Raw genomic sequence first — 16424 nt, forward strand, 5'->3', positions numbered from 1 at the left:
ATTTCATCCACAAATAGTCAAGTCATACTTCCTATTGGCTCTGAGGACCGGGGAGATAACGCATGCAAAGCATGCCAGCGACCCACAGGCATGAAATGGGTACAAGTCACTAGGATCGTTTGGAGATTGGGTCGAGGTATCTTGGCTAAATGCTTGCTCCCAGGCTCAGAAAGGCCGTCCTGCACCCTCCACCCCGCCATCGGAGCCCCGCCCCAGTCTCCCCCGAGACGCAGGCAGTTCGGCACAGAGCCCTTGCTGGGGCTGGGCCGGACCGCGGGGGCCGTGGGCGGGCTCACCTGGCGAAGGCTGCAGCTCCTCCACGATGCTCTCGGCCGCCCTCTCCTCGGCCCACGTGCCGGCCTCCACCACCTTGTAGCGGCTGCGCGGCTGGCTGAGCACGTGAGGGGCCTGCAGCGCCGCCTCGCGCTCCGCAGCCAGGTCCAGGTCCTGCTGCGCCAGGTGTGCCCGCAGCTGCCGGATCTCAAACTGCAAGAGGAGAGGAGCAGTGGGGGCGGGGGGCGGGGGGCGCGGGAGTGGGCTGGGGGCGGCGGGCGGAGCCGGAGCCGGAGCCGGAGCCTGAGCCTGAGCCTGAGCCTGGGGGGCGGAAGGCGTGCGCGGAGCGTCCGCAGGGTAGGTGGGGTGGGCAGGGTAGGTGGGGTGGGCACTACAGAGCTCCAGTGACACCGATCTGGTTCGCAAGAGCCTTGGGCGTTTCTGGAGTCTTCTCCAAGTACTACAGCGTGTTCCTGTGTCTCACTCCTGCAATACTGTACAGTGTCGCTGCATTAGGAAGACAAGGTGGCCATGAGAGGAAACACGGCCATGGTCTATGGGAAGGGCGCTGAAGGAGGGATCGGAAAACCTGGGTTGGAATCTTTTTCTGGCTCCTTGCCTAAATGTGTGACCCAGATGGTGCTTGTCAAAGCGAAAGCCATAGTCAGGGGTCTTAGACGGATGCTGAATGGAAGACCACATGCCCCGGAACAAACAGCGCCAGCCTAACCAGCCTTGGGAGCCCACCCTAGCATCCTGTGCTCCCTGGGCTGTCTGTCCATTGGCCATTTGTCTTCCAGCAACACCCACTTCCCTCTCCTACGAGGTGGTCAGAAAGGACTGGGGTCCATTCCCCGCTCTGCAACTTTCTGGCCCTGTGGCCTCTGTTCCCTTGTCTGTATAATAAGGGGTTCTCGCCCCCTAGATCTCTTTAAGGACATGAATGCTATGTAAGGGCTGTGTAAAACACTGCACACATTTTGATTTTGGTTAATTTTGTTGTTGTTGTTGTTGGGGAACCAAAGAGGTTCCCAGATGCTTCTTGGGTTTGTGGCTGAAATGGCTGTTTACACTCTGGGACCTTTCTGGGCTATCTGGGCCAGGACAGCTTGGGTGGGACATTGAAGGACCTGGCTGTGGGTTCAGCAGCCAGGAGAGCTTTCACTGCCACCTAGTGCTCCAAGCACACATTGCATCGCTGTGCATAACCTGCTGGTAAACCCGGAAGGCCTGAAGCAGGCGTGTTAAGAGCTTGCGTGCACATGCAGGGTGGTCCCAGGGGAGCCCAGTGTCTGGGATTCCCTACCTAGATTACCTACTTGCTCATGATACTCAGCGTCCAGCCCTGACCCCTCCCTGTAAAGTTAGCTTCACACCTCCAACTCCTACCTGACAGCAACACGGAATTGGGAGATAGGAATCACAAACTCAACCTGGTAAGAATAGGAGTCTTCACTATATCCAAGAACTTGCTCCTCAGGTGGTTTTATCTCATCTTAGCTGGAGCCAAAAATGTCATCACCTCCCTTGCTTCCTTGCTTTCCCTCCCCCACCATCCAGTCTGTCCCTGTGTCCGGCTCCACCTCCAAGGGCTACCCCAATCCTGTCTATCCCCCTACACCTCCACCACGTGGGCAACTGCAACTTCTACAGCCTTTTACCAATAGGAATCAGTGGGATTCTCACAAACCTAGATCAGATCATGTCACCCTCACGTTGTCTACAGACCTCAGTTGGGAGAAAACCCAACTCCTTACCCTTGACTTACAAAGCAGGTGTACCGTCTGGCCCTGCCCATCTCAGCCTGACCCCCATCCCCCCAAGGTAGCCATCCATGTACTTTGTCACACCAGCCTCTTGAATGTCCTGCATTATACTTATCACCTTCTGATATTTTAAAATCTATTTTAATATTTTTCTTTTGGTGTCAGTGAAATGCACAATTAAACCACTCCCTAACATTAGGGTCGCCAGGCAGCAGACTGACATCGGGGCAACCTCCCAATGTCACTGTCCACATATTTTGTCTCCAGGATCACTCATTTTTTCAGAAAACCCATCAGCCTCTGGCTGCCTCTGTGCTGGGAGCCGGGCAGGGGAATGGGGTAAAGGAACCCTCTATTATATGGAAGGATTTTCACTGAATCCTTGGTTTCAGCCCTGCGCCTCTCCCCAGGCCCTTTTCTAACCCAGGGCCCACCTGCAGAGCCCTCTGGTTCAGCTTCTCCAGAGAACAAACCTCTGTGATTCCTGTACAGTGGGGAGATGTGATTTCTTGGCTGTATAGGATTTTTGGATGGAGTCTAGGGGGCTCAAATGTTATGTGTACAGGCATTTAGCCAACCCCTCTCCCTTTGGTCAGCTTCCGGTTTGTTCACCCCCTTCCATCCCAACTCTCAGGGGTTTTGAGGGGAGAATTAGCCCATTTCCCTCACTATGCTCTTTTGTTATAATTTCTCCACTCTGGTAAACTGGTTACCCCTTTCTCATCCTCTGTCCATTTTCCTCAAATCCACTGAAATCTCTATCCTCTTGGTTGTTATGAATAGGCCTTCCAGGGACACTTTCTTAATTCTTATGTGTTTATAGTTTTTAAATTATCATTTTAGTGGAATTTGGGAAAGATCAGATAAATATGTGTGGTCATTCTACCATTTTCTTTAAGGACTGCCTATTGGTTTTCCCTCTCTTACTTCAGTGATAGTACAGTGGTTAAAAAAAAAAAAACAACCCTGATGAGTAGTTCATACTAACTTCTGTGGTGTAGCTACTCCTCCAAGACCAACTGCAAACTACCAACACAATGTCATGGAGAGCTGGGAAGAAGTGTACTTAACTGGCCCCCAGGAGTGAGAGCTCCAGCCCATGACCACAGCCCTTCACACCTTAGTAAAATATAGTCTCTGTAAGAGCAGGGGTCTTGTCTGTTTTGTTGCCTGGTAGAGAGAAGGCACTCAATAAATATTGTTAGATAAATGAATGCATGAACTAATTAGCTTTTCTCAATTCTGTGGTTTCAGACTGAGCCCCAATCCTAGCCCAAAGATGAGACAAAGTCTGAGCCCTGACCCTGCTCGCACACTAAACTCTGACCATGGTCACAAACTGAGCTCCAACCATAGTTATGCTGTGAACCCTACACCTGCTCACACACTGAGTCCCAGGCCTGATCCCATACTGAGCCCTAACACTGCTCTTAGTCTAGGCTCCGACTCTAGACTTCAAGAACCCAGTACTCGAATGGGTCTATTATTTGCAGAGGCTGAGAAAGTGAGGCTGGCTTTCTATGGGGTGGCCTTCTGTACATGGGGAGAGAGGTCAAACCATCCCTCTGGCAGCAAGTTCTCAGAGTTCCCATAGGGCTGATGAGGCAACCCTCCTGAGCTCCTGGGGCTAGAAGCCCCTCTTACCCAGGCTGATCTGAACTTCCCATGGGCATACATAGCCCACTTTCTCCAAGGCTGCTCATCAGGGCCAGGAGGCTAATGGCCTCCTAGGCCACTCTGAGCAGATGCATTATTGATAACTTGTAATTGATCCAGAGCTGCCCGTTAGTGTCCCACTGGAATTTAGGCCAGACAGCCAGAGGCCAGGGCTTGCCCAGCCCCAAGCCCACATGTAGAGACATAGGCACATACATTAAAACAAGTTTTAGGCTAGAGATATGAACCCCAAGTGTATGGAATTCTCCTAGGCAGGCATGTATGCATTCATTCACTCATTCAGGTAAAGCATGGTGAGGGCTATGTTAAAACTCTATTATGTGGTTTGGAATGGAAATGCCTCTCCCAGCTTGGAAGTGAGTCCTCAGTGGCCCCAAGTGAGGGGGGCCATGTGTGCTGCACTGCAGTAAATCTCCCATGCCGGTCCTAGGGGCTGACGCTGGGTGGCATTTGTTGCAGGGAAGGCCTGGTGTGTCTGCAAGACAGAGGACTTGGAGGTGAGAGAGGCTGGGGAGATCAGCAGGGGCCACTCTAGGCACAGTCTGTTAGCCACAGTAAGATGTGATAAGATGTTAGCCTTTTTTAAAAAAGCAACAAGAAGCCTCTGAAATCTTTTGAAGAGAAGGCATAGTGCTGGAGGAGGTGGTGTGCTGATTCAGATGAGCACTTTGGAAGGACCATGCTGGTAGCAGAGCAGAGAAGGACTGGATGGAGATGGGCCAGGGTGGAAGTAGGACCAACAGTCGAGATGCTACATCTGCAGCCCAGGCCTGATGACCAGAATTTGGACTGGGTTGGAGACAGTGGAGACAGGAGGTGAGGAAATTATTTAGGAGGTCAAAGTGTCAGCATGGGCGTGCACTGGAACGGGTGAAGGAGAGGGATGTAATTTTACAAGCTTCAGAGGGTGTGGTGGCTGGATGCTCTCAGCCCTTGGCCGAGGAGGAAGGACAGATGCTTTACAGGGAAACTGCAGATAGCTCTCTGGCTCTCAGCTCAGCCCAGCTCAGTTCCAGGGAACTGGCAGGGCCCTGGGACCCTTAGAGCCTGGCTGCTGCTTTCCCTATACTGAACAAGGCTATATGTGCTTCCCTAGCTGACCAAAAGCCTGTCAGGGGTCCTAGGATATCAGGACCTAATTAGTCAGTGGGTAAACTGGGGCTCCAGGTGGGAAGGAGTCTCTGTCCTGGGAGATAGGGTAAGGGAAAAGCTAAGACTACAGGATGCATCAGAAGCAAAGCCAGGCCCAGACCCCAGGCCTCTGACCTCTAGCTTCACAGACTTTGTATCAAGGTGAAGCCTTAGGGACCGGATGAAAGAGACTGAGCTCAAGTGGTACACAGAGGGCTTGATGGCTACAGGGGCTAGGAAAGAGCAGGAGGCTCCCAAGTGGGGAGAAAGTAAGGGCTGGAGGAGGCAGGAGCCTGAGTTCTCAGCCCATTGCCCTCCCTCACCCTGACTTGTGGTGAATCTCTTCCTTCTTGGGCCTCGGTTTTACTGTGTTTTCAATAAGGCAAATAGCCTAGCTGAACTCTGAGTCTATGACAAGGTCCATGCTGGCTCTGGGACCCCAGCTGGGAGGGAATAAAGCACAAGGGACAGGTAGCTCCTGTCTTGAGGGCCACCCCAGCTCCCTGATGAAATGCCCCACTCCAGAGGGCCGACTCTTTACAGAAAGATAACATAATCCAGAATCCCTAAAGCACATTATCAACAATGTGTAGCACACAGTAAAAATTACTATTCATGCAAACAAGCAAAAAAAGAATTGATTATAAAAACATAGAGCAGACACCTGGGTGGCTCAGTGTGTTAAGCCGCTGCCTTCTGCTCAGGTCATGATCCCAAGGTCCTGGGATTCAGTCCTGTATTGGGCTCCTTGCTCAGCAGGGAGCCTGCTTCTTACTCCGCCTCTGCCTGCCACTCTGCCTGCTTGTGCGCGTGCTCTTTCTCTCTCTGACAAAAACAACAACAACAACAACAAAAACATACAGCAGTTCAGAGGCTGCTTAGAATTTCCACTGAAGATGACTTAGGCCTATTTGAATTAGCAGATAAGGACTTCAAAATTACTGTGATTAATATGTTAAAGTGGGGGAAAGATGAACAGAATGGATGTAGCATTTCAGCAGAGAAACAGAACCTGTAAGATGAATCCAGTGGAGCTCCTAGGACCTCAACATGCAATGTCTGAGATTGGGTTTTCCACTGTGTAGGTTTAGCAGCAGACTGGACATAGTAGAAGATAAGACTGTTTAACTTGAGGATAGGTCTATAGAAAAATATTGAAACTTATGGCCAGAAAAGAAGAAAAAAAAGGGAGAGTGAGTGAACAGAAGAGGGTGTAAGATGGAAGGCATGCTCCAAGCGCCGAACATGCAACCAGAGCTCCAGGGGGAGGATGGAAGGATGAGACAGAAGCAATCGGTTAAGAAATCGTGGCCAGGAACTTTCCAAATCTAATGAAAAATATCAATCCACAAGATACGTCTCCAAAGGCAAAGGAAACAAAAGCGAAAATAAACTTCTGGGACTTCATCAAAATCAAAAGCTTCTGCACAGCAAAGGAAACAGTCAAAAAAACAAAGAGGCAACCCACGGAATGGGAGAAGATATTTGCAAATGACAGTACAGACAAAAGGTTGATATCCAGGATCTATAATGAACTCCTCAAACTCAACCCACACGAAACAGGCAAACACATCAAAAAATGGGCAGAAGATATGAACAGACACTTCTCCAATCAAGAAATACAAATGGCTATCAGACACATGAAAAAATGCTCATCATCATTAGCCCTCAGGGAGATTCAAATTAAAACCACATTGAGATATCACCTTACACCAGTTAGAATGGCCAAAATTAACAAAACAGGAAACAACATGTGTTGGAGAGGATGTGGAGAAAGGGGAACCCTCTTCCACTGTTGGTGGGAATGCAAGTTGGTGCAGCCTCTTTGGAGAACAGTGTGGAGATTCCTCAAGAAATTAAAAATAGAGCTTCCCTACGACCCTGCAATTGCACTCCTGGGTATTTACCCCAAAGATACAGATGTCGTGAAAAGAAGGGCCATCTGTACCCCAATGTTTATAGCAGCAATGGCCACAGTCGCCAAACTATGGAAAGAACCAAGATGCCCTTCAACGGATGAATGGATAAGGAAGATGTGGTCCATATACACTATGGAGTATTATGCCTCCATCAGAAAGGACAAATATCCAACTTTTGTAGCAACATGGACGGGACTGGAAGAGATTATGCTGAGTGAAATCAGTCAAGCAGAGAGAGTCAATTATCATATGGTTTCACTTATTTGTGGAGCATAACCAATAGCATGGAGGACAAGGGGCATTAGAGAGGAGTAGGGAATTTGGGTAAATTGGAAGGGGAGGTGAACCATGAGAGACTATGGACTCTGAAAAACAGTCTGAGGGGTTTGAAGTGGCGGGGGGGTGGGAGGTTGGGGTACCAGGTGGTGGGTATTATAGAGGGCACGGCTTGCATGGAGCACTGGGTGTGGTGAAAAAATAATGAATACTGTTTTTCTGAAAATAAATAAATTGGGGGAAAAAAAATATCAATCCACAAATTCAAGAAACACAGAATCCTAAGCAGAATAAACACAAAAACCCCAGCCCTGGACACGCTGCAGTCAAACTGCTGAGAACAGGTAAGAAGGAACACCCAGGCTCTCAGGGCTTGCCTGGGCCTCCAGGGCTGAAGGCACATGGGGAATTAAAGACCAACCTGAGACCCAGGAAGAATGAAAGTGCAATCACAGCCCTTCTTAATGTGCATCATTAGCTAAGTATTTCTATCAGATAACCGGACCAGATCCGCCAGGATCCGCAGGGAAGCCCTCAGAGTGCATTACAGAGCAGTCAGGCCCCTTCCATTGGGGCTGGGCTTTTAGTGGCTACCCAGGTGGGGCCAGACCCCTGGGGCGGCAGGGCCGGCATACCCAGTCCATCTCTGCCTTTAATGGTCTGGTTTGTGGAGTACACTTGACACGGCCTTGGCCTGATCAATGCACACTCCGGCCAGAAGCTGGACCGTATCTAATGCAACAGCAATAATTTTCTTCCATCCAAATAGTGCTGTCTGCACAGAATGCCCTGCCTTCAAACCTATCTGCCATTGGGATGGCTTCCAATGTTTATTTCCATTAGTTTTGCCATTGTTGGTAACAATAAAAATCAGGAGACAGTTGCAAACTAATGATTTAGGAGTGGGGGAAGCTGAATTCGACCTTGGCCCCTTTCCATCCATTGTGAAGATGACTGGTAGTTGGCCATAAATTTAAATTATGGCAAAAGGATAACATAAGTTATTCCTCTGATGGCTAATTTTATCAGCTAAATAGGCCTGTCATTAAAGCTATCTGCTGTTTTACAAATCACTTCCCATGCTTAAACACACACACACACACACACACACACACACACACACTTCCCTTCCCACAGTGGAATCTTGAATAATCCAGGTAACAAAGACAATTGTGCTGAGCTGGGGACTTGTGGCCTCTCCAGGAAAAAAGAGGGGACTCTCTGGAATGAGCTATCAAGCACCACCCCCAGAACCAGGATGGGACCACTTTTTTATGATTTCCAATCTCTTGATGGCCACAGAGGCCCTGCTCTGAGTTGGCTGCCCAGCCTCAAAGGTGAGAATTTGTGCAGCCATTGGCCTTCTGTCAGGGGTGCTGAGTACCAGGGAGCTGTGGGTGCAGAGCAAGGCCCCCAGGTCACCTCTCATGACCTAACAAGTGGACTATAACCCCCTGCCATGAGGGTAGAGTGCATGGAGGGAAAGGTGTGTGGCGGGGAAGGAGGAGGGGGAGGAGCAGGACACCATCCCTCCTACCATTGCCTACCACCACCAGAAATGCCTGTTGCTTGAGGTCAAGATTATTATCCTGTTTCTTCTAGAAAAAGGCCAGGGAGACTTGCACCACCCAGGGAGGATTACTAAATGTGACTATGTCCATGGGACTAGGGAGAGGGGCAGAGAATGTCATGAGCCCATGGGCGTCATTTCAGGTGACTGTTTTCTTCTTGGGCACATAGACCACTTCGGTCAGCCTCTGGTGCCTCAAGTGTGCCTGTGTGACTGAGTCCCACTTACAAAATGGGGGCAGAAGCCTGACTAACTGCACAACTCTCTACTTCTCCCCCACTGAAGGGAGAAAGCCCCAAGGACTTAGCAGCAGCAGTTAGAAAATGACCGGCTCCCGGAGGCCAGAGTGACGGGGGACTGGGGAGCCATCACCAGCTGTCCATGGCAACTGCACTGGGCTGTGATGTGAGTGACAAACTCCTCTTGTGTTAGGCCACTGTGATGTCTGGATTTGTCTGAAGTAGCAGCTTGTGTTACTCCTGCCAGTGACTTGTTCAGACACCCTGTTTCTGGCATAGGCAGACGGACCTGATGCCGAGTTCCATCCCCTGCCCTCCACCACAAGGCGACCCTGGGCAAGCAACGGCCTCTCTTAGCTGTTGTCTTTCCATTTACAAAGGGGTTAATAAGACCTAGCCTGGGCACTCTGACTGTAAGGTCAAAGGAAGCTAAAATACACGGGGGTGCATTTGTAAGTGGTCACAATTATATGAGTGATTATTTTACTCTCTTTCCTTTTTTTTTTAATATTTACTGAAAGACTCCAGTAGACCAGACTTTATATATGATACTTGAATTAGTCTGATCCTTAGAGCATCCTCATGACATAAGCCTTGTTTCCTCCATTTTTTTTCCAACAGGGAAACCGAGGCCCAGGGATTAAAGGGGAGATTAGCCGCTGGCAGAGCAGAGGTCAGAATCTTGCTTGTTGGCCCCTTGTCTAAGCAGACTCCCTCCACCCCTCTGGGCTGCCCCCACAGAGGACTCCTCATTCAGGAGATGATGCTGGCCCAAGGCCCAAGGCTGTCCTAAGGGGTTCACAGAGCTCCATGTGCCTCCTTGCAGGCTGGGCCTCAAGTCACCCTCGATACCTGGGTTTTTGCGAATGGTCTCAGGGTGAATGGTACTGAGGAAAGAGAAATGAACTTTCTTCCATCCTTCCCACAGGACCCAGCAGAGAAGAGAAATACATTTTGACAGTGAGCCAGGCTGGATCCTATTAACTCTAGGCCAAAGGCAAAGCTTACGGGGCAAAGAGCAGGTACAACGGGGACTTCAGAATATGTCTCAGAATTAGAGCTAGATCCTGCACACAGCTGTACATAAACCCTCAGAAGCGGTTTCTTAAGATGAGCTGGAAGAATATATCATTGCAGTGACTTAACCATTGCACCTCAAACAGTTTTAATTTCTGAAGCGGCCAGTACATGGAGACAAAGAACTCACACCATCTCTCTGAAGGACAGTAACTAGCATCCCGCCCCTGGAGCTCATCTGTGTACCGGCAAGATTAACTCTGAAGAAAATCTGGCCAAGATCCAGACAGAGAGCAAAATACAAGGGAAAGGGGAGGATATTTCCACAGAGGATCTGAGGCTATCTGCTCCCATCACAGAAGGGAGCAATCTGGAAGCTGGCCGCCAAAGACCAGCCAGGGCTTCGGAAAGGTAAGACTGCCTAACAGAGTCTCCTCCTTTTTGCTGGCCCCAGATTTCCAGGAGGAATCTGTTAAGGATGAGGTGAGCCTAGCAGGCAGAAGAGATCATGGAAATGAGGGAAACACCGTGTCCTGTCTCCCTGTGAAGACCAGAGGCCAGTGTGGTTCCAGACGCAGGGGGAGCACTGCAGTGAGGGGGTAAGAGACCCTGTTTCCATCCTCATCTCCTAATCGCTGTGTGATGTTGGGCACACTTCTCCCCTTCTCTGTGCCTCAGAGCGCCCCCGTGTGCCGAATCTAGGATTGTGTCAGATGCCCTCTAAGGACACTTTCATTTATAACATAAGGTGGTCCTGGGGCACAATGGGTGTGCCTGTGGTAAGAAGGGAGCTGCCAGTGCCTGTGCCTGTGGCACAGAAGATCAAATGTACAAGATATTCATGCAAGAAACCAGCAAATTATGTCACCCAAGAGTCTTTACAGGGTCACAGCGACAAGCAATTTAAGCCTTCTAAAAAAGCCAAGATGAATAAAACAGAGTAACTTTACAGAGCAGAGATCAGACAATGTCAGACGGTGAGAAGTCATGTTGACCGCAGGTTCCCTCGATGTGATGTGATGTGACGATCTTCCTCCCCCAAAACCCATTACTCCAGTCTAATCATGAGAAAAACATCAGACAAATCCCCGTCATGGGGCGTCCTACGCAATACCTGAACGGTACTCCAAATGGTCAGTCATCAAAAACAAAGAAAGTCAGAGGAACTTTTATAGCCAGGAGAAGCCTAAAGAGATATGATAACCACATGTAATGCGGTGTCCTGAATGGGATCCTGGAACAGGTCAAGGACATTAGCTAGAAACTACAGAAATCAGAATAGTGTATGGACTTTAATAATAACACACCCATATCAAGTCCTTAGTTGTAACAAATGCATGATACTAATAGGAGATGTTAACAGGGAAATTGGGTGTGAGGGACATGGGAACTCTGTACCATCCTCACAACTCTTCTATAAATCTAAAACCATTCTAAAAAATAAAGTTTATTTTAAAAAGAGCTAAGATGAATAATGTCTTGGGAAATATTTACAGATACACCCCAGGAAGAGAGTGGGATGAATACAAATTGACTGTTTCATTTAATCTGAGATCCTGAACACATTTCATGGGAACTTTGCTAAATTTCAGCGTTTTAAGTAGCACTTATGAATCTGATGTGGAAACTGCTTTATTAAAATGAGAATTCCAGCAGGAAGAGAGAGTGCAAGAGTTTTTGACAAAGAGGGGGTTTGAGGGTGGCAGGGAGATGGATACAGTGGGAGAGTCTGGAAATACCACCAAGACAGCTGAGTGCCGCTACATCTGTCCCTGTCCGAGAGCTGTGCTCAGGCTGTGGTTTAAAGACATCCTGGGGCATCATCTGGCCAATGTCTTCACCGAGCACCGAAAAGTGACATGGGTAGAAAAACGACATAGAACGCGACCCTAAGCAAGGTGGGCTGGGAAAGAACAGTGTTCCCTTAGGACAGCTGGGTCTATTCCTGGCTCTCACAGCCCTCGACTAGCTGTGAGCTCTCGGGCGAGTCACCCACACCTCAGTCGTCTTATCCATAAAATAAAGGATTCTGAGATCCTGAACATGGGGGGAGAAGAGGTGGCTGGCAGTCACTATTCGTCGTGGGTCAGGTTTCAGGCTACACCATGTCACAACCATCCTTCATGGAATTCATCACTATTCCTCTTTTTCAGATTAGGAAAACCAAGGGCCACACAGGTCCCATCAGTGACCAAAGCCACAAGGCCCATCAGTGGCCAAGCTGGCTGCACTCAGGTCTGCCCCTAAAGTCTATGCTCAACCATTCCGGGCGCTCTTCTCTCAAAGTGTCTGGCCGTCCTGGATGTGTCATGAGCCAGCACTCTCATTTCTTTAAGGCTGTTTGTAACCCAGTCAAATCTCAAACCTGGTCCTGAAGAGACCTGGGAATGAGGTGTCCATGTGCCCCACCCCATGGAGAGGGCAGTGCTCAGCTTTGGGACAGCAGCAGCCCTGGTTTCTCTGCTCTTATTGGGCTCCTCCCGCCTTCCCTGCGACCCACTGGGATTCCAGCCCAGCTGGCCCTTTTTGCTGCCTCAACTAAGATGACAGGCTTCAGGTGTTTTTTAAATTAAAATGGTTTGTTTCTGCTCATCTCTTTTCCAGATGTCATTACCTAGAGGAAATCTGTCTTTATTTATTAGCTCTTTCCTGTGCAGAATCCAAGGGAGTCTCCCCTTGGCCGGGACCCCAGGGAGGAGGCCACATGTGGGGTCTCTGTGGGCTAAGGACGGGGGTCCTAGTGGAAAGAACTGGGGGTGGGGCTGCCGGTAGGGTTTTCTCTTGGCCATGTGGCCCACGCGCTGTGACTATGAGGCTTGCAGTGGGTCAGCTTGTTCTCTGCCGGGCTGGAGGGCTGTGTGAGAGCTTATAAAGGGCAGATGAGGTACTCTGTCGCTGTCTGTCCCGTGGCCAACTGCAGCCACGTGGTGTTCATTTTCCTATTAGTAGACTGAAAGCTGCCTGACCAAGCTCCAGCCAGATCCTGACTGACACCCAGATCTGTCCTCTCCCCTCCTCCTCTACACCTCCGTCTACTCTGAACCCAGGCCTCTCCCTGCTGGGTGGCTGAAAAAGCTTCTCAGCCCAGGCTTCTTATCTCCGTTCCTCACTCTTTTTTTAGTATACGTTCCTCACTCTTGCCCAACCCACCTCCAATAGCAGCCAGAGAGATCCATCAAAAACTCCAACTTGAGACTTCCCACCCCTGCTTCTAACAACCCAGGCCTCCCCTTTCCCTACGGGATGGAGCCCAAATTCCTAGATCAGCCATGTAGGCCCTTCCCAAGCCAGCCTCCTCCTTCCTGAATGGCCTTGAACTCCCCTGGTACAACACCCACTCTAATGCCTCACCTGTCCCCTCTGACAGGCACCCTTCTCCAAGTGGCCCTGCCCAATGCCAGCTCCTCTGGAAACCCATCCGCTCCCCTGCCCCCTGGCATGCAGAACTCCAGACATGTCCCTGCCCCAGGCATGCACCAGACTGCCCCTGTTTGGTTTTGGGCCTGCCAGACTGGAGCCACACAGAGCCTCCTGGGGGTAGGGGCCAAATCCTCTCCACCACAGTGCCCCCCAGTGCCCAGCACAGGCCGTGATGGTGCTGGCAAACTAGATGCATGGGTGAGGGTGAAGCTGATGCCAACCGCTTAGGGACTAGAACACTGGTCTTCCCAGGTCCACAACCCTGTAAAGACTGCCCCATGCCCAGTATCCCGAGGAGGATGTTCTCCTGAGGGCTGTGTCCCCTGATGTCCCCTCTTATCTCTCATAAACATTTTGTGCTAAAATGAAAGGCCATCGTGTTCCCAAAGTAGATAAAAAGATTTGGTTCCCTGACCGACATTCTAAAGAGATGATTTTGAAGACTCTGTATGCCTGTTCTTGTGGACAATTCTAGGGATCAATTTGTGGTGACATTCCACAGACTTCCCACTCCCTCCAGCTCTTCTTCTAGCTAGGAGAGGTTGGGGTTAGGGGCCCTGGAGACCCACCATGAGAGGGTGCTGGGCTGTGGGCAAACGTAAGTCAGACGAGGTCTATCCTGTGGGAGCATCCCATTCCATGGGGAGTTCCGGGTGCAGAGAACCAGAGCCCGTGGCAGCGAGTGCCCAGTGCTCAGTGGAGGCCCACAGCAGGGCCAGGGGTTAAGGGAGCAGTGACTGCTGCAGGAGGACAGTGCTGTGGTTAGTGGAAAAGCCAGGACACGCAGGCTGCACACAAATCAGTTAGGCAGGGCTGACAAGGGGCAAGGGCTCAGGCAAGGGGTACATCACAACCAAAATGAAAGATGGGACAGCACAGCGCTTGTCGGAATGGGAGGTGACTCTCTCTGACTTCTTCAGAGTGTTTGTGTACAAGATGAAGGATGTATGAGGGTGAAAAGCCAGGCAGATGCATGTGGCCCTCAGACCCCCACAGGGAGTGCCTGTGGGCTCCACAGAGGGACAGGGGGAGGAAGCAAGAGGTGTCCATCCTCACTGCACTGCAAGCCAGAAGCACTCAGCCCCACACGGGATAAGTAGCTGGGGCACTCTATGCCTGGGATGGCCCTGGGGACTAAGGGTGGGGGGCATAGCTTACGTGGCTCTTAGGGTAAGGGGCAGTGGCCTGTCCTCCTCCCAGAATCCAACGGAGAGGCCAGAATGACCATATATTTCATTTCGTCTATCCTCTTCCACACTTTCCACCACCTCGCTTGCTGGTCCCCTCTGCAGCAATCTCACTGGCATTCTCACCAGGTACGAGAACATCCCCTCCCTGGAGGCTGTGTTTCTACAGAGCTCTGTAGTCTTGCTGCAGGACCCAGCTGCCCCCCCGCCCCGCCCCACTGGCTCTGCTGAGCATGGCCTCACAGGGCCCCTCTCTGTCTTCCCCATAGCTCCTGGAAGGCACAGAGAACTGTGAACACCTCTTTGCGGGGGGAAGTGTCGGGGGGTCCTGGGTGGTCACTGGTCCACAGTGGTGCCCAGCAACCTCTGCGGACAGAAGCTGTCTCCTGCTCTAGAGACCACTGTGTCCAGAAGACTCTGCTGAACTAAGTTGGTGATGGCTGGCTCAGGCTGGAAGGCTCACTGGTCACCATGGTACAAAGAGAAATCACCCTGGCCTGAGAGTTGGTGCTGAGCCCAGGCCTGGTGAGGCCGAGCAGGAGTGACCTTTAAAGACTGGTTTCCCACTCTGTGGGCCTTAGGTTCCCCATGTGTCCTCGGGGGCCCTGCAGTTCTGGTCTCCTGCGGTTTTAGGCATCACTGGGGCCCTTGGCTCTGGACAGACCCGGGAATGGCAGGGCATTACCCCTTGCTCCTGACAGATCTGCGTCAATCTCTCCAGCTGCTCATCTTGGATGACCTTGGCCTTCTCGTACTGCTGGATGACCATCTCCATCTCCACCTTCACCGGCAGGACGTAAGCTGGAAGACAGAGACAGCTCCATGAGGAACTTGGCAGTAGTGGGGCTCAGGAGGGAGAGGGGCAGGTCCCAGCAGCCAGCCAGCGGCAGGTTCAAGTCCAGGAGTGGTTCCTAGAGGAGCCGGGGGGTGCAGGGGCTCAGGGGATGTCTAGGCACCCCACAGTACCCAGACAGGTTGGGCTAGAACCCCAACCTGCGGTGACCAAGAGAACTGTTTTCCTCCTTTGTCCTAGTGACAGCACCCTTCCTTCTGCCTGTGTGCACAGCTGCCCGGAGCTAGGGCTGGACTTTTGAGTATCCTGTGCAGCTATGGCCAGCTGTGAGACCACAGTCTGAACATTGTGAGGCAAGTGCAGGTGTCATGCAGCAGCTTTCGGGAGCTGGCGGTAACAAGGAAGCAGAAATCCTGGAATCCTCACTCACTGCTGGTGGGAAAGTGACATGGGGCAGCTGCTCTGGAAAACAGTGGAGCAGGTCCTGAGATGGCTAAAACAGAGTGACCACAGGGCAGGGTGAGTCCATGCCTAGGCACTTCAGAGAAATGAAAACATACCTCCACACAAAAGCTTGGACATGGATGTTCCCAGTAGTCAAATGTGGAAACAAGCTAAACGTCCAGCAATGGATGAGGGGATAGAGAAAATGTGGCCCGTCCATACAAACGAGCATGATGCAAAAATAAAAAGAAATGAAACACAGGCTACACATGGATGAAACGCTTTTGCTCAGTGAAGGAAAGCAGACACACCAGAATACACAGACTATGATCCTACTCATAGGAAATGTCCAGAAGAGGCAAATCTACAGAGACAGGAAGTAGGTTAGTGGCTGCCTAGGGCTGGGAGGGTCATGTGAAGTGACTGCTAATGGGTACGGGCTTTCTTTTTGAAGTGGTGAAAAGGCTCTAAGCTTAGGTTTTGGTGATATTTGCATGACCCTAGCAATATACTAAAAGCCATGGAATTGTGCACTTTTTAAATTTATTTTTTTTAAAGATTTTATTTATTTATTTGACAGAGAGAGAAATCACAAGCAGGCACAGAGGCAGGCAGAGAGAGAGGAGGAAGCAGGCTCCCCGCTGAGCAGAGAGCCCGATGCGGGACTCGATCCCAGGACCCTGGGATCATGACCTGAGCCGAAGGCAGCGGC

The 16424-nt window shown here is 50.7% G+C and overlaps 1 protein-coding gene across 4 annotated transcripts in view; it reads right to left on the bottom strand.

Annotated features, from left to right (window-relative positions):
* The window catches only part of TMEM266 (transmembrane protein 266), a 129288-nt gene that overhangs the window by 14760 nt on the left and 98104 nt on the right, over positions 1-16424 (bottom strand). For all 4 annotated transcript variants that reach the window (XM_044231205.1, XM_044231207.1, XM_044231206.1 and 1 more), the window contains 2 exons: positions 15161-15276; positions 297-486 (listed from right to left, as the gene is read on the bottom strand). In XM_044231205.1, the coding sequence (XP_044087140.1) occupies positions 297-486; positions 15161-15276 (306 nt within the window). The remainder of the gene's footprint in view (positions 1-296; positions 487-15160; positions 15277-16424) is intronic.

Source organism: Neovison vison, chromosome 13 (genome assembly GCF_020171115.1).
Source record: "Neovison vison isolate M4711 chromosome 13, ASM_NN_V1, whole genome shotgun sequence".
Classification (NCBI taxonomy): Eukaryota; Metazoa; Chordata; class Mammalia; order Carnivora; family Mustelidae; genus Neogale; species Neogale vison.